The sequence below is a fragment of the Podarcis raffonei genome, chromosome 10, assembly GCF_027172205.1.
Source record: "Podarcis raffonei isolate rPodRaf1 chromosome 10, rPodRaf1.pri, whole genome shotgun sequence".
NCBI lineage: Eukaryota > Metazoa > Chordata > Lepidosauria > Squamata > Lacertidae > Podarcis > Podarcis raffonei.
In genome coordinates, this window is record NC_070611.1 from 65,656,141 (window position 1) to 65,674,206 (window position 18,066).

At 42.3% G+C, this 18,066-nt stretch overlaps 1 protein-coding gene across 8 annotated transcripts in view; it reads left to right on the top strand.

Annotated features, from left to right (window-relative positions):
• USP6NL (USP6 N-terminal like) overlaps positions 1–18,066 on the top strand; it is a 132,196-nt gene that overhangs the window by 81,245 nt on the left and 32,885 nt on the right. For all 8 annotated transcript variants that reach the window (XM_053404568.1, XM_053404565.1, XM_053404570.1 and 5 more), the window contains 2 exons: positions 6,325–6,364; positions 10,552–10,632. In XM_053404568.1, the coding sequence (XP_053260543.1) occupies positions 6,325–6,364; positions 10,552–10,632 (121 nt within the window). The remainder of the gene's footprint in view (positions 1–6,324; positions 6,365–10,551; positions 10,633–18,066) is intronic.

An 18,066-nucleotide genomic window follows, 5' to 3' on the forward strand; every position in this document is an offset into this window, starting at 1 on the left:
AAAAATTAAGGGGAAATGTGTGTGCATCCTATGGAGTGAATGCAGGCTCCTTGGCTTCAGTGATAGCAATGCGAAGCCCCCGAAGCACAGAGGGAGCACTCCCTCCGTGCTCCAGAGGCTTCGCATTGCTTTCACTGAAGCCTGGAGAGCTAGAGGGGTCGGTGCGCACCACCCCTCTCGCTCTCCAGGCTTCAGGGATAGCTGCCTGAAGCCTTCGGAGCGCAGTGCGAGTTCCCGCTGTGCTCCACAGGCTTCGGGTTCCTTTTTCTGAAGCTGGGAGAGCAAGACTCTCCTGGCTTCAGCAGAGAGGGAGAGCTGCGTAGCGCCCCTTCAGCGAAGCGGGAGGAAAAATGGAAGGGGCTCCTTTTCTCCTGCCGCTTCGCTGAAGGGGCGCTGAGCAGAGAGGGGGAGAATTTTTTTTCTTTTTCTCCCCCTCTAAAACAAGGTGCGTCCTATGGTCCAGTGCATCCTATAGAGCGAAAAATACGGTATATCCCTGTAGGAAGAAAACTAGCATAGCAGAGAGATGTTTTTGCTCAGCCCCCTACCTGCTGAGCTAGTTTTCTACTTGCAAGTAATTGTTAAAGCATTCAAAAGAGGTGTGAAATAGTTTGGCCCAATTCGCCACTTCATTCTCCTGCATGTGTAGGCTCAGCCAAGGAGAAATATAGGGCACATGCTATGCCTCCCATAATCCCACAATCTCCAAATAGAGATCTTAGGGAAACAAGATAGTGGCATTTGCAATGTATACAGTATCTCAATCCTTATAACAATAGGAACAGAGGCAGCTATACCAGACTGTTGTCCTCCTGATGTCTACTCTGACAGGCAGTGGCTCTCTAAGGTCTTTCCTATTCACCTGCTAGCTGATCTTTTTAACTGCAGGTACCAGGGATTGAAGGCATGTCAAAGTCATGTGCTCTGGCACTGCGCTATTATGGTCCTAAATCCTATAATAAAGTAGTTTATCATTCTACCCCTATTGCAGTTGGAAGATCGAGGCTGGGGAAGAGTGATTTGCCTGCCTAAGTGAAGAGATTTATGCAAGATCAGAGAGGGTGCTGGCCTGGGCCTCTTAGTAATACTGCCCTAGGTTTTGTCAAGGAGAGAACGACTCCCTCCCTATTTTAGGGCCTCTGCACCTAGTGAATTCAGCTGAGGAAAGATTTGATGTGACACCTTTTCAGCTCAAGACTTTTAACCATTACAGTTCACTATGTCAGGGAGAAATGGACTACATCAGTTGTCTTCAGGCTTTGTAAACTTGGTATCCACTCTATATCTGTCTGTCTGTCTGTCATCTATCATCTTCCTTTCACATCTTTCCAATATGATGAGATATGAAAGAGGGCAGCTGGCCTCCTTTACCTTTAATAGAGGAGATTTTGTGGGTGCAGCTTGTGGAGATGAGAGAAGCTTTATGTGCTGAAATTATTCTGCCTCCCTTATAAGGCAGCCCCTGGTCACTACATTTGGGTTTTTTCTTTCTCTGCTTCTGAAAGAGCACACACATATTGGTAGTGCCAATAATGTGGACTTGAGATACGATCAACATCTGCATCTCCACTATGCCTTGGAATACGAGTTGTCTTGGAGATAGGCTGTGAGGTTGTATTCTGTTTGCGTAAGGATATGGGGCAACTTTGAACTTCCCCCCCTCCTCTTTCTGATTCCACTGTGCTTGCTGTTATGCAACCCGTGGAGTGGGTCTGCATAGTTCATAGAGGCATGCAGACTCCTGTTGCTGTATATTCATAAGCTGCACCAACAGAGATTGATTTGTGTAGGCAGACTTTGCCTGCAAACAGCCAAAGCCTCTTGAGAGTTGTGGTGTGGGCAGAAGTGCACACACACTGCGGAGGAGAGAAGGAGGGGAATTGAGAAACACACACTTTACAAACAGGAAATGTAAAGCTTGGTATTCCCTGGCTGCAAGGATCTAAAAATTCCACTTCGCCATTGATACAACCACGCTCTCATTGCTCTGTTCCCACTTAGCTATTATCTATGTTAGAAGAATATCTGAAATAAGAGAAGAGAGCATAACAGGGACAGGCATCAATAGGGCTTCTGGTCTGTGGCTCTTGTTAGAATACCAGATTCCAGCATTTGGGTGTGGGCGAAGGGAGATGCAGGAGGGGCATCTCACTCAGCTTGATATGAGCACTGTAATAAATAATAAACAGTTAACAACACAAACTCCTCTGTGAAGAGCTTTGTTGTAGAGCTTTGCCTTTGAGTTCCATAGCACCAATCCCAACGTTATAACAGCAGACGTGTTTACCATCTATACAGAAAATTCCTGAAGTGTGGTGAAGCTAGCCTCAAAACGACTTGACATTTATGTTGATCATACGCTGGAGACACATGTAATGACTGTGGGATTATTGATATGTATCTGCTGTTTAGTTTGGAAATGTGCATCTCTCCACATGCTTGTCACACCCATGTTTGTACCACTTGTTAAATTTGTACTACAATTCCCAGGATTCTTTGAGGGAAAGCAATGACTCCTAGCTTTCCCCCAAAGAATCCTGGGAATTGTAGTACAAATTAAGCAAGCAGTAATATTTTGTTAAGGGGGCTGACAACTCGCGGCTCCCATGGGAAACTTACAGTTCCCTGAATTCTTTACCATGACTGTTAAAATGGCTTGGGAGTACTTTAAATGTGGATGTGAATACTGTGTTTGCTGCAAGGAACACAGATAAAAACATGGCAGACTTGCTTTAAAATGTTAAATGGGCCTAGGAGCAACTAATCAAGTGAAGAGTGTCCATGTAATACCACTGTCTGAGCACCCTTGAAGGACCATAGCAATCTGTTTTCAGCAGCTGGTTAACTTGCAAGGAGCTAGCTTCTCCTGGACATTTGCCAAAGGCCTCACTCGAACACATTTTGGAAGCAAATCAAGACATTTCTGCTTGGGTTAAAATTGGCAACTGTGTGCAGGATGGTGTATTTAAAAACATACTTTAAAAAACAACAACACAGATTGGTACCCATTGAAAAACTCTGGGAGGGTGTAACGTAGCAGCCCAAATACCTAACATAATTCATTTATTTTGACAAGCCAAGGGAGTTTTAAAGCATAAGGCCCACTGTGGTTGTCCTTGTTTGAGCTGTGCTCACAGTCCAACACAAAACACTTGTAGATAGTAGTGCAGAGTTGGCCTGACCTTTTATTTTAAACTTCTGTGCACCAGATTTTAGCAGGCAGTTACTTCTGGTGAGGTCAGTGTCTCCAGGTGTGTAGAAGTCTCCATCCTTGGACCTGATCTGTTTTACCATTAGTTTTTACTGTGGTAGAAATTACCAAGAAGAAAAAGACACACCTATTTCTTTGATTCTGAAGGGTGTATTGATTTGTTTTTATTTTACTGTTTCATTTGCTTATAAATGGCACAATCCCAGCCAATGCTGAGCACTTTAAAGCCTCATTGGTTTCACTGGAAAGAAAGTTAAGCGTCAGCCCTTGAAGCGATGTACAGAAGTTCATTTCAAATGTGCCTTTTTTTCTTTACATAGCATGCTTCTGTGTATTTTACACATAGAGGCAACTCGTCAGCCATTCATGATGTGGTACAGGAACATTACTGTGGTTGGGTGTCTACTCTCGGGTACAAAATACTTCTGGTGATAGAAGCCGTGGCCCAAATTTAAAATTTTGTGAAAGCCCCGTGATATCTTTTATCCCCGTTCTTTTAGTGAGCAAGATCGAACTTTTAAGGACCTGAGACTTGAGTTTAGATTCTGTTTTTAGCCTGATTCTCATCTGGATATGTGCTATGTGTGTCTTAAATAGTAATTTGGAGTCGGGCTTCTCTTAGCTAAAATAAGTAGAGCATCAGAGATAGCTATAAATGTAATTGCTTTCCATGTAGACACAATTTAGTCTTTTAAGCTGCAATACTCTTTAGTGGATGTCTAGTCATTTCATTTAATCACCCCATAGCACTTAGAATCTTGTCCTGATAATGTCTGCACTATTTAATTACCACCATAAACACCATCCCGATACTCCTAACATAGGAAGCTGCCTTATACTGAGTCCATCTAGTTCACTATTGTCTTCACTGACTGGCAGCAGCTCTCCAAGGTTTTAGGCAGGAGCTTTTCCCAGTCCTACTTGGAGGCGCTGGGGATTGAACCAAGGGCCTTCTGCACGCAAAGCAGCTGCTCTACCAGAGAACTAGGGTCCTTTGCCACAGTGAACAGAAACTAAGAACCTTATATAAGATGTGCAATAAAATGGGTGTTGGTAGTGGTTCCCTTGGGGACCACTGTAGCTTATTTAGCATGATATGTTTGTGGCCCATTGGTGATATGGTACAGTAGAAGCCTAATTCTGTAGTCAGAGGGCGCACAATACAGCAACCGCCAGTGTCTGGTCAGTGCTTTGATGGGAGACCACAGGGAACCCTGTGTGTGCTGCTTTCTTGGAAGGGAAGTGGGATATAAATGTGTAACTTCCTCTCTCCCACCCCATCCCCAAACCCCCTCCAACCAAATCAACCAAACTTGATCAGAGGATGCTGGTTGATGTGGGAAAGCTGTGTACAGTGGGCAAGACACTGTGTTGTCAGTTCTGCTAAACAATTGAGCTGGTTTTTTGGGGGCAGATTCAACATGGGAACGAGCATCCCCATGGCAGCTGTATTGTGCAGAACAGCACTCTCCCATTTTAAGCAATGCACCAACTGGCAGTACTGAATTATTAAAATCACTGATGAAGTGGCAGCGGGAGAAGTGGCGGAGTAAAATTAATACAACCCAGTCCAACCCTGTAGCTTGCTCAGCTGGAATAAGAATGTGCATCTTGAGAACTTGAGCAGTGTGCGTGGTTAGTGAGCAGTAAGCTGTAAATTGCTATAGCGAGCATCTGAATTAATACTTGCATTCAGATCATCCTTTCCAAAAGATTGCATATTATTTATGATGCACTGAGACTTGGATGCAGAGCCTCTATGCAGCTGAAAATAAAAAATTAATGGAACAGTATGAGCCAGACAATTCCTGCCTTACCAATGGCCCTCCTCCTGTTAATTTTACACAGTTGTGTCACAAGCAAAGAGCAAAAGTGAAGGAGTACAAGAACCACAATGGCTGTTTGGCGGGGAGCTCTTGCAGGTTGAAGAGCATTACATGCTACCAAAAAATGGAGAAGGCAAGAAACCTTAAGAGTCATGAGCCAGTGTAGAGATCAGTCAATTCGTTAAAAATCATTTCACATACTGACCCAGCCAAAAGTCACTGGCCCAGTTTGGATGATCATATGTCGGCTTAATAAGCCCAGATAAGCGTGAGACTTTTACCAGCAGCACACACTATCTTTGTGCTGCTCCTTCCCTCTTCTTGGTGCACTGCTGAAAGCTAAGAAGTCTTCAGTGAACCATAGTTACTTGGGAACTATGGTTGGCAACAACTCAGGATCTTAAACCTTGGCTTGTTCTGAACCTGGTAAACATACTTTTTCCTGGTTTGACTGAAACAGGAAACTATGATTAATAGCAGACTTCCAAGTTTAATTGTCGCATGTTGAGGAAGGAGGGAAGGGGCTGCATATGAATATCTCAGCTTATTTAGCCAAAATAAATAGTATATAAATATATGAGTGTTTGTGTGTGGTGTAAGGACAGTTCTAAGCATACTACTAGGCAAGTGTCTTTCTTTACCACTCCAAACTGCTTATAATGAAAGGCAGTCTTCTTTTTATCTTGGCTTCTGACTTTAAAAACATTTTCTTATTTTGTGTGATTTGGATGCAGATTGGTAAACTAATTTATTGGTTGTGAAATCACCCACCCAAGTGATTCGCTAGGTATCGATCTGTGTTTAAAACTGATTTAACAGTCATTCCACAGCACAGAATTTGACGTAGTCATTAATTTCAAGTATTGTTCAATTGAATTTTCTGAGTGCTAAAGTCAAAATAGATTTTTGGATACAGCCCAAGTAAATATTTGACTGTTTTATATGACTAATACATACCTGTCCATCCTCCTTCATTTCATCTTCTCTCTCTATTGTAGGCCCATGAACTTTTCTACTTTAAAGACCTTGTAGAATGTCATACAGTAGAAACAGCACCACCCAATGCACTTGAGCTTCCACTGAGTTTTATCCCCAATCGGAGGATTGTAATCAAATACGTCCACTGTTCTATTATCTTACATTATTGTGGCATAATGTTTTGCAATTGGCTCTTAAGTCTTCATCTTCTGCACCATGCCTCTGAGTCTCCATTGGTAGCAATCTGTTCAAAACTATCATTTTGTTCATATTCAACAGAAGTAATAGTCTGTTCCCCTTTCTTTTTAGCCAAGAGGAGCTACCTGTCCATGATGCAGCAACAGAGAGGGTAAGTTACTCTTCTCTCACTTTAAATTACCAGTGATTGTTCTACTAAGTGCTGTACCACTGCCAAAGCTATATGTGGGCAGATCATTGAGCATATGAAGCTGTCTTGAGTCAGTCCGTGACTCAAAACTAGTGCTATCTGCTCTGATGGGTAGTGCTTCTTCTAGGTCTCAGGCAGTGATCATTGCCAGCCCTTCAGCCTGCGATTCTGTAACTTGTGACTGGAGATATTGGAGGTTGAAGCTGGTGCACAGAAGGTGTCTTACACTGAAGCAGAACATTGGTTATACTATGCTATGTACACCACTACATACACGTGGTCTCCTCCACATGTTGGTCTCCATCTCTGACTAGCAAGGGCAGTGGTCAAGGGCAGTGGTTGGGAGTTGCATAACAGCAATATCTGGAAAGCACCACATTGGCTGCCTCTGGTACTCCTTTGTCAACAGTAACTGGCAGCGACTCTCTAGAGTTTCAGACGGACATTCCCAGGGCTACCTGCAAATGCCAGAGATTGAACATGAGGCTTTCTGCAGGCAAAGTCTGTACTCCACCATTTGAGTTGTACTGAGTTCTAACAGAAGACTGCGAAAGTACTGTTTTCGCAGAGGCAGACTTTGGTGCGATGGTGTCCCGAGCTAAGCCAAAATTTGGTGTCCCTTACTCAGCGCTGGTGCCATGCCAGGCTTTAGGAAGGAGGCATGAGGACTCTGGCAGAGTCCTAGAGCCCTCCCACCTCCTTCCCAGCTGGGCAAGTGCTAACTCGGCTTTGGGAAGGAGGCGGTAGGACTCTAGGACCCTGTCAGAGCCCTCACACTTTCTTCCCATAGCGAGGCAAGTGCTTATCGATTTATGTTGCACAATCTGCATGGTGTTTTGGCCCAAACCTTGTGTGCTGAAGACTTACTTGTGCCAACAAATTCCACCACCCTCTGTGTATTCCACAGATTACATCATGCTTAGGCTTGGCTGTGCTGCAACTGAGGCTGCTGTGAGTCAAATTTAGCTCTCTCTGTTAGTTGTTCCTATTAAACCCATTCCCTTGTTCGTGAAATCTCTCAGTAATGCCTTTTTCACTCAGATGCAGTGAGCTACTTTTCCTGCCCTTGCTCTTGGTGATTATTTGGCATTGAGTGTCGTCAAAAGAAGGCAGCTTATGCAGTCCCCATAGAGCTGTTAACACTCCTAGGATCAACTGAAAGGTCACTTGCCAAGAGGATGCTGAGCCCTGCTAGTCTGGGAAGGTGGAAGAGCCACTTGTGTTCTTTTTGCAGCTGTTTGCTGAGCTTCTACTTAATTAAGCCTCTTTAAATTACACTTGGTCTCTGCCTAGTCCAGGGTGCTCTCTAACTTAAATGCCCTCTGAAAAGTTTTGCTCTTATCTGAAGATCCAGAAGCTATTTTCATCTAATGTATGGGAGATACATTAGATGAAAATAGCTCTTTGGGACTATTTTTTATTTTATTTACAGGAGTGTTTATAAACTGCCAAGTAATAAGAAAAATATCATGGTGGTGCACCATAAAATTATTAAAACATCATAAGATTATAGAATAATAAAATAATAAAATACAGAAAGACTAACACTGAACTGAGCAAATTCTCTAAAAACTGTTGGCAGCCAGGGGATCAAAAAAATAAGCTTGTAGTTGTCTGCCTGATTTCAGTAGTAACACTGTTCCAAAATACAGGTGTCACTGTAAGATCAGGGAGATCTCAGATTCACATATGCAAAGGAGAGAGCAGGGTACCGGAAGTCCATTATAGCTATGCTATACAGAAGCTGAAAAAGTAACTTTGTTCAAATGCTCAGGGAGCTATTGATAAATCTTTTTGAGTATAGTATCTCTCCAATTTTTAAGCCAGCGAAAAAACTGTCCCGAATAGCATATTTGGGAAGCATTGCTGCAGAAGCTAATATTCAGTTGTTGCCCACAATTTATGATGCAGTCAACTAGCTGGGGAACAAAACTGTCACTAAAATGCATTGCTGCACATTTAGTTTCTTGCACATTCTCTTGTGGAAGTCAAGTGTGTGCAGTTTTCTCTGAAAGTGCACATTAGTGGGAAGAATCTCTGCTTAACATAATATAAAGTTACTATGAAATTGTAGGGCTTCAGATAAGACTCTTCCTAAACACTGTTACAAAATGTTTTCGTTGGGTAGACTTTGCTTGATGAACGAATGCAAACCTTCCATAGGTATTTATCAGCAAAAGGAAAGATTATAGCATGCACAGTGGCTCTATTCCATTTAAGTGTTGTGAAGTGGTCTTAAATTACTGTAATTATGTCTGTCTTTGGAATAACCTGTTGTTGCTTAGTATCTCTTTGCAGTGCAATGCTCTGATTAGGCTGCACAGTGGCATTTAAAATAAACTCCACATCTCTTATGGGTGTGGCAAAGTACAGAGCAGAGTACATAATTTTCATTGTAACTTTTACTGGTCAGAATCTGGAGGTTGTTATATGGGAGATAGTCAAAACTTTGTATATAGTCAAGTAGATATTTCTGGAATGGGCAGGTTCAGGGTGAAACTGACTTATCTACACATTAGGTGGTTGTTGTTGGCATCAATTTGTCTTGGGACACAATGGAGATCACCAAAGTGATCTCCCAGGGTGCAAGCCTGGGCAGTATGTATGGAGGTCCGATGACAAGACCCCTCGCTGATTTGGTCCAGAGGCAAGCAGGGCAATAGGTTTGGCACCAGCTTGGCTGCAGGAGAGACATTAAAAAGTAGAGACATCACCTTGCCAACAAAGGTCCATATAGTAAAAGCTATGGTATTCCCAGTAGTGATGTATGAAAGTGAGATCTGGACCATAAAGAAGGCTGATCCCCGAAGAATTGATGCTTTTGAATTATGGTGCTGGAGGAGACTCTTGAGAGTCCCATGGACTGCAAGAAGATCAAACCTATCCATTCTGAAAGAAATCAGCCCTGAGTGCTCACTGGAAGGACAGATCCTGAAGCTGAGGCTCCAATACTTTGGCCACCTCATGAGAAGAGAAGACTCCCTGGAAAAGACCCTGATGTTGGGAAAGATGGAGGGCACAAGGAGAAGTGGATGACAGAGGACAAAATGGTTGGACAGTGTTCTCGAAGCTACCAGCATGAGTTTGACCAAACTGCGGGAGGCAGTGGAAGACAGGAGTGCCTGGCGTGCTCTGGTCCATGGGGTCACGAAGAGTCGGACATGGCTAAACGACTAAACAACAACAACAATGGCTGCAGGAGAATTCTGTTTTTATTGCTTATTGTATTAAAATTTGAATACCATTTGATTCTTTAAAAAAATTATGCACAGCACATTAAAATGTCTAAACAGGCAGTAAACTAATTAAGTGGTTTGCCAAAACCACCAGCAGCTTCCAAGTTATCCAGAAGAAAAATGTTTGGGGACCATTCACTTAGAGCAGAAGCTTTGCAAGCAGGAAGTCCCAGGTCTGACCCTTGGCATCTCCAGCTAAAGGAATCAGGAGGCAGTTGCTTGGAAAGCCTTCTTCCTGAGGCTCCCCAAGTGTCACTGCTGGCCAGAGGAAACAATAGAAGGCTAGCTGAGAAACAACCATGTGGTCGCTGCCAGTTGAAGGCATATTGCAGGGGTCAGCAAACTTTTTCAGCAGGGGGCCGGTCTACTGTCCTTCAGACCTTGTGGGGGGGCCGGACTATATTTTGGAAGAAATAATAGTGAACGAATTCCTATGCCCCACAAATAACCCAGAGATGCATTTTAAATAAAAGCACACATTCTACTCATGTAAAAACATGCTGATTCCCGGACTGTCTGCTGGCTGGATTTAGAAGGCGATTGGGACAGATCTTGCCCCCCGTGCCTTAGTTTGCCTACCCATGGCATATTGCTTAATTCTGCTTCAGTTTAGATTTATAGATGGCCTTATTTGCAAATATTTGTGTTTTTAATTTTATTTTCTAATTTAATATGTGCTTTTCCTCCTTAACCCCTCTCTATTGGTTGGACATGATCAGCATCATGTTAAGGCTGGGGAGAAGAAACCCCAATGTATTTCTTAAACATTAGCATTTGATTTATAATACTTTGCCATTGGTTTTTCTGATATGAAATGCGTAGCTGCGTCTGTTCCTAAACGCCTGTAAATGTCCAAACATTCTTTAGTACAGGTGAGATGAAGGGAATAATGCACTCTAATTTTATTTTCAGCAAAAGCAGCTTGAAATTGAAAGAACTACAAAATGGCTGAAGATGTTGAAAAGCTGGGAGAAATACAAGAACACAGAAAAGGTAAAGTTAAAGTGCTTCCACAGGCAGTTGCATTTACTGAATGCAACAGTATTAAATTGGATTCTGTGGTGCCGGGCTTTCATTTTTCTCTATCATAGCTTTCATTATAGCATTCATTTTAAACAACAAATGCACAAAGAGCCTTCCATTCAGCTAGTTTCCAAGAGCTTCATTGCTCTGGAAGTTAAGCCGCAGAAGAATAATTGCTTAGGAAGTACCAATTTTATAATTGTGCAGTAGGAATGGAGATGGTGAACACAAGTAGAAAGTTGTGAAGTTTCACTTAAATATGTGCATTTTTTTTAAAAAAAAAAAACAATATTCACTGGTAACATTCAGTCTATTCTCTCTCTCTTGTGTGCACACAAATCCCTCCCTGGTGTGTTGATCTTCTCATGCTGCAAGATTCTGAAAGGCATTGATGCAAAAAGAATAATGTTTCAGGAAATACATATGCGTTACTGTACATCAGTGTTATAGCTCAGTTAGTAGACTATGATATTTTTAATCTCCGTCATTGCTTTGAGCCCCATGTTGGGCAAAAAAACCCCCCTTGCATTGCAGGGGGTTGGACTAGATTATTTACTTATTTATTTATTTGAATGTAATCCTGCTGGTAGGGGTTGCCTTGTTTTGATTTTATATAAGCCATTCTGGGAACCTTTTTGCTCTAAATAAATAATAAATAATAATATGCAAATGCCTGAAGGAGTGGCTACTACCCAACCCAACGTAGGCCAGTATTTTTCAGATCTGCTGAGTGCCTCCGCCTTCAGAGATGAGGCAGGTGCCAACTAGGGCGTTTCTGGCTATGGTGCCCAGGTTATAGAGTAGTCTACCCAGGGAGCCTCACTTGGCACCAACTTTTATGTCATAGGTGCCAGATGAAAACCTCTTTATTCACCCAGGCTTCTTAAGTGCAATACATTTATAACATTTTACCTGCTGTTTTGTGTGTGTGTGTATTTATATGTTTATATTTATTTATTTATATTTATAGATGTAGATGTAGATGTGGGGATTTGAACCCTGGCTTCCCCAGGTCCTAGTCCAACCCTCTTAACTGTTACGCCACACTGGCTCATGAACATTCTACATGCTCAAAGGAAGCTTTCTAGCTATAGAACGTTGACAGACAGTGAAGCTTCCTTGGTAGGATCTAAGGAGAAGGAGGAGCTTCACATCTAGCAGGAAATATAACCAGTTTGTCTGTAGGAAATGGGTTGGAGGTGCTGAGGTTTGAGGGAAAGAGAAGAGCAGGAGAAAATGGTCTGGGAGGAAACCCAAGCGGGACAGAAGGGACTTGCGCTGTTGGGTAGAAATGTACAGGAAAGGAAGATTTGCAAGATGGGAGGGATATATAGCAATTTGCTCTTGGTCATATTGCTCTTTGCCAAAAGGCAGAATCCTGATTGATCATATTTGGGTAGAAAGCGCTAAGAAATGGGCTTGGACCATCACTATGTTTAACGGTGTCCATCTAACAGGAATAACAGGGTTCCTGTAGATGCAATGGCATTCTTTCTTTCCTCTCCTAACTGCCCACAAACCAGTTATGTACAAGTGCAAAATTTGAGATCTCCAAACTCCCAATTTCCATGTTGGGCATGTTTTGGAACTACTTTCCTTTTAATAATCCCATTTTAATAATAATAATAATTATTATTCTCCTCCTACTACAGCAGCAATTGTATTAACTTGTACATGTTTTGTGTGTCGCATTGTTAAAGAACCTCAGAAACTAAGCACATTGCACCAATTTGTGATACAGCCCTTTCTCTCTGGAGGCTCTTACTATAGAAAATGTTTTATTATTTAGCCTCCCTCCTCCTCCCTCCCTTTGTTGGTCTTTTCTAAAGTTGGGAAGAGAAATGCTGGCAAAGGCATTTAAGGACGTTAAAGCTGTTCTGTGGAATGTAAGGGAAGGAGACATTCACTATTCTTTCATTAGAATGGTCCCTATCACACCAATTTGGCAAAGTTTTTGAAAATGGATGATATGCCTTGTGCAGTCTTGGCCAAGCCTCAATTTTTACTTCAGCTTCCTATCTCTAAAATGGGCATAATTTATTGCCTTGATTTGCAGCATTGTTCGGAGCACAAGGACAGCAAAAACTTCTAAAGCACTTCTCAAATCTTGTGTGCTGCATAATATATAAATTGTAGAGAGGGAAGTACTTGTTCAACACCCCACCTTCCTAACATGCACACACACACAAACCCCAACTCCAATAACCTGCAACCTTTCTTTAGTAGCATAGGGAATCAACACGTTTGCCTCTCTGTATGCTGCTTGACAGCCCTTCTTGACCTGGTGCTTTGAGTTTATGTGTTTGCATCTTAATTATATCCTGCAGCTGAGATAGGGCATATCAAGCCATCAATCACGGCAGGCATTAAAGCCTCCTTTGTCCTGGTGTGACCATAACTTTCAGAGTGCCTTGAATAAAAATGTCATTCACTGTATTCACATTCAAATGTCTTCTTTGCTGTGCCATCTGACTCGCTTGTTGATGGAGTAGCTATCTGACTGAGAGAAAAGAAATAAGGAAGCGTCAGGGAGGAGGGGGGAGAAACTGCCAGGGTTGAGGTAGCTGAAAATAATTTAGAGTTTATTGAGAGACTCTGTGTCAAATTGTCCCCTTGTTCCCCATTCCCCTGTCCATAGCTTCCAAAGAATAAATAAAAGCCTCTCTGAGATTCAGAAGGAGATAGCAACAAGGCTTCCTCTTGCTGTCCCATCTCTGATTCACACAGAAGTCAATGAATGAGGCTCCATATGGTCTGAAGCCTCCACGTGACTGTAGTAGCTATGGGTTCTAGCAGCTGCTACAGCCACTTGCAGATCACTTCTGTTTATTTATTGTATTTAGATAACGCCATGTAACCCAAGCTTACAACAAGAACCAAAATTAAAAATGGATCCAGCAAAACATATACAAACAATACAATAACAAGTGGCAAAGAGAACACCGATTAGCCCTTCCAACCCTCTCTGTGGGCAGTTTTCAGCTAACACATCATGTCAGTACAAGGAAGTCTGCTTATGGAACAGAACTCCCTCCACCCACCCACACACCCCACGGCCTCCTGATATCTGCTCTGGAAGGTTGGGGAAAACCCCCAAACATATTTAGTGGGTGTATGGGTGTTAGAGGAGTTCCGTGGCACAAGTGGAAATCCTTGCAGTGATAGAATGAGTTAGTTGGATGAATTAGTTGGATGTTAGTTCTGTGTCTCCAACACCATTTTGCTTGCTTGCTTTCCATATTGGTAGCACATGGTTTAATCTTGGACCCCAGAACAATTTCTGGTGCTTTGTTTCCTGTTAATTTATTTCAACTGTTAATTCCTAGTTATTTGAGTCCAGTAAGAAACCAGGTGCTCTGAAGAGAGAAAGGATGAAAAAAGAGAGGATGAGGCTCTTTGCAGGTGGATGTAGCAGCTGGTTCAATCCTTAGCTTCTACGGTCACCCTGAGATTTCCCCCCTTATGCTGAACAAGATCTTGGATCCTAAAAACTCAGGAAAATAAGAATACCTGTGAAGCTTCTTGTTTGTACAAGATAATGAAGCCCCGAAGGAATACACAGGGCTTTTTGTCCTTTTCATGAATGATTTGGAGGGATGGAGATGGCCGGGGAGATGTTTATTTCAGTCATTATGAAACATAAGAGTCTAATCCTTGATTTTTGAGCTCTGGAAGGCTTGCAGAAAAACATGGCAGCCAGTGCTAGCACAAGGGAAAAAATGCTTGAGAACCAGGTTCTCTTATTTTTAAAACTAAGCCTATATTATCGAATAGGTGCATTAAAATATTGGAGTATGATTCTGAATGTGAAGATGAGAACATTATATAATTGAATGGTATCAAGCTATTGACAGAAATATTCCATTGCATGGTTGGGAATACTTGTGGAAAACTGGAAAGGCCTTGCATTTGAAAATACTTACATATTTTGTTTGGCTTCCTATAATAAGCCTCTTCCCGTCTCCAATGGAGATGCCCAGAGCAGCCAGCAATGAGTATAAAGACATAACCAAAATAGTAAACAATATCCAGAAACAATTTAAAATAGGAACCACAGTATGCAAAGGAAAGATTTCTGAGATGAAAATTATTACAAAACGATGTTACGCTGCTGCTGCTGCTGTTTCATGGTGGCCATTGGCAGAAAATGTACCACCGTGGGGAGTTTACAGAACTAGATTACAGCCAGGTGTGCCCCACCGTAATAGCCTGATAGAATCTCAAAGATTGGAGGCGGCAGCAGGAGCCACAACAGGAGAGGGTCATTACTTGCACACACTGCTTCTTCTGCAGTTTTCCAGAGCCATCTGGTTGGTTGCTGTGGGAAGCAGGAAGCTGCACGAGACTGACCTTTGGTCTGTTCCTGCAGGGCTCTTCTTCTCCTCTTCTTAAAAAATACCCCAAACATAGGAATCTGCCTTACACCAAGTCAGACCATTGATCCATCTAACTCAGTATTGTCTGCCCAGACAGGTTGTGACAGTAGAGGGCTTGAGGCTGCAGAGAGTCCTAGCCCCATCTGGAGATGCCAGGAATTCAACCTTCCACATGCAGAACAGAGCTAGGCTCAGGGTGAGGCTTCAGCCACAGCTGGATTTCACCCTGCCTGTTTCCTTGTGATTGCATGGCCTTCATTTCGTTCCCCTAAAGGAATTTTTTAAAAAAATCTCTTGTATCAGCTAAGCCAGTGCCAACAAAAGGGTGTTTTTCTTCCTTCAAAGAATATACCCTCAATATTGGCAGCTTATAAGATTTTCTCAGTCTTTTCTGTGTCTCTGAAATCTGAGACAGGCAGTGGGAATCCTTAATCCAGTTTGGTTTTCCTTTTTTTAAGACAGAATCTGGTAACATCTGTCTGTAATAAAGGACTTCCTTTTTGGAGAACAAGATCAATTAGATCTAAGTGGCAGTAGCCTGCAGGAAAGTCTGGAAAATTTTGTAGCATGGCTCTGAAGGCGTCTTTTGACAGCTAGTACTGTCCCAACACTTTTCAGTAACATCTTTTCAGTAACAATTAATGTACATTTTCCATGCCTTTGATATGGTCCATTATATTGTGACTTCGCTTCTCAATTGGAATTGGCTGGAAAGGCCACTCAAACTCGAGTGTTGTTACCATTTTTAAGTGTGCACCTGAAAGCAACCTGTAAGCACAACAAATCTGATTGCAAATATAAAAGTATTTTTGTAAAGGAATCATCATCTGGCTGCAGCACTCTAAAGTAGACATGTGATGGCAAGTGATATTAGAGTTTCAAAAGAATTAACTCATCCCCCCCTCCAGTGCACACAATTGCATTCACTAACCAAGAATAGTCTCAAGGGTTGGGTGTGTATGTGTGTCAGTCAGTGTGTGTCAGTCAGCTTAGGAGTTTAAATAGCAACAGGAAACATTTAGTTGTGGGTCTTATGGTGATTATGGAAAGTCAAGGTGTACATATTTATTTTCGTAAGCCACGTTTCTGGACCATCATCTTTACTTCCCATCATGTGGGAAAATGGTGTAACGGTGGCCTATCTCACAGGGTTGTTGTGAAGAAGTACACAGAATATAAAGCACTTTGCAAATTTATAAGAATCTAATTTGTCCAGTTTTATGCCACATTTTTTCTCTTTAAAAATACCTTTGCTTTCCCCCCCATCACAATCAGTTTTATTGCACGTTAGCTAAGCCTGATTCGGTTTTTCCCTTCAGAAAGAACTTAATGAACTGCTGTTTCTGAGAAACATTGCCCCACTCATCTAGTGCTGTGTAATCGGAGCAGATTTACCATGCTCACAGCTGGCACATTCCCACAAGGCCCGATACCCGCTTGGCCTGGAGTGCGCGGCAGCTGTTGATGCAGCTGTTTGCACTGCATCCCACCATTTCCTCATTCTGCCTTGATCAATTATAATTGCATCAGACAGCGGTGATTCATCCGTTATATTTCATTTACCCTTCATGTGCATGACAGATACTGCTGTTTCCTTATCCTGTTCACCCTTACAACCAGAAAGAGAATATACACATTTTAGAAATTGGTGTCTGTGTGTAGTGATTTTCCTATGGCGGTCCTTTAGTCCATAGCTGAGTGCAGATGCTTACCTGGGTCAAAGATCCCGTTTTCTGGGCAGAGGACTGAGCAAACATGCCCACCCCATATTCATAACGGAATACGTGATGAAGATGTTTCGTGAGGATGCTTCTATGCACGAGGGCTGAATCAGAATTCTCCCTTCCTCTTCCTTTTTCTTCTCAGGGGGAATAAGCACACAATTCTGACTTCTGTACAGAAGCATTACAAACATTTATGCGGAACACCCACCTCTGCCCTTACAGTCAGAGTGTAGCAATGTGTGAGAGCATATGAGAGCTACTCTCCCACGAGAAAAAGGATGTTGGGCCTTCATAAGCACCCAAACGGACCATATGTCTGAGCCGGCTTTTGAAGAAGCTAATCACAGTTTCCACAGCCAATGGGATAGAATTACATTGTGGTTGTCGCGTTGTAAGTGACTGAGGGTAAAAGTGATGACCACATAATAGGAAAGATTTCTAATACTTATTATCTGCAATAATTTGGAACTTTAAGTATCCAGTTATTTTTTAATTTGTGTGTGTGGCTGTGAGAAAGGGTGTTGCTTTGAAGAATTTAATTTTCATTGCAGGTTAAAAGTAACAGTCACGCCATGTAATGGAATTGAACCGCAGCGCTAGCTTGCAAAATCCGCCACTAGTTCCCCCCCCCCCCATGCAGTATTTGACATAGCAGCTAAAGGTTTATAACTGTGAAATCCTTTATGAATTCATTTGATTTGTAAATTACAACGTGGAGCCAGGAGATTAAGTGTCTAATCAGTTATTGATTTTGTTTTAACCTTCCAGAACGTGGTGCTTTTGGTGAGACTCATCTCAGCTGAAACCCACAGCCAATTAGCCATATAGCTAGGTGTTCTATATCAGTATGCCTTTCAGGGCCAACTAGATGTTGCACAAGACATGTGTAAACAGCCTTCTGATTCTCTTTTTTAAAAAAATTGATTAGATTCTTATGAGTTCAAGCAGAGGAATGGCAGGAGGGGGAAAGGTGTAAATGGTGAACAACTGTGGTTTCCCTCCAAATGCTTGCATTAGCTTATATTTTGAATTTTGTACACAGTATTCTATGCAAACAGTTTTTGCATTGTAAAACAGCTGTAGGAATGATTTAGAAGTTGTGGCCATTCTTAGCATTGTACACGTGGGAACATTACTGCACAGGGGTAGTGGGGTGGATATTAGGACCCTTTAGGAAGGGAGGAGCAAGGAAGAAATGAGTAGGCCACAATATGATGGAGCTGCGGAAAGTTAACACTGTGTCTTAAGTGTTGGGGTTGATGGTGTGTGTATATTTCTTATGCTGTACATGCGGCATCCATGGT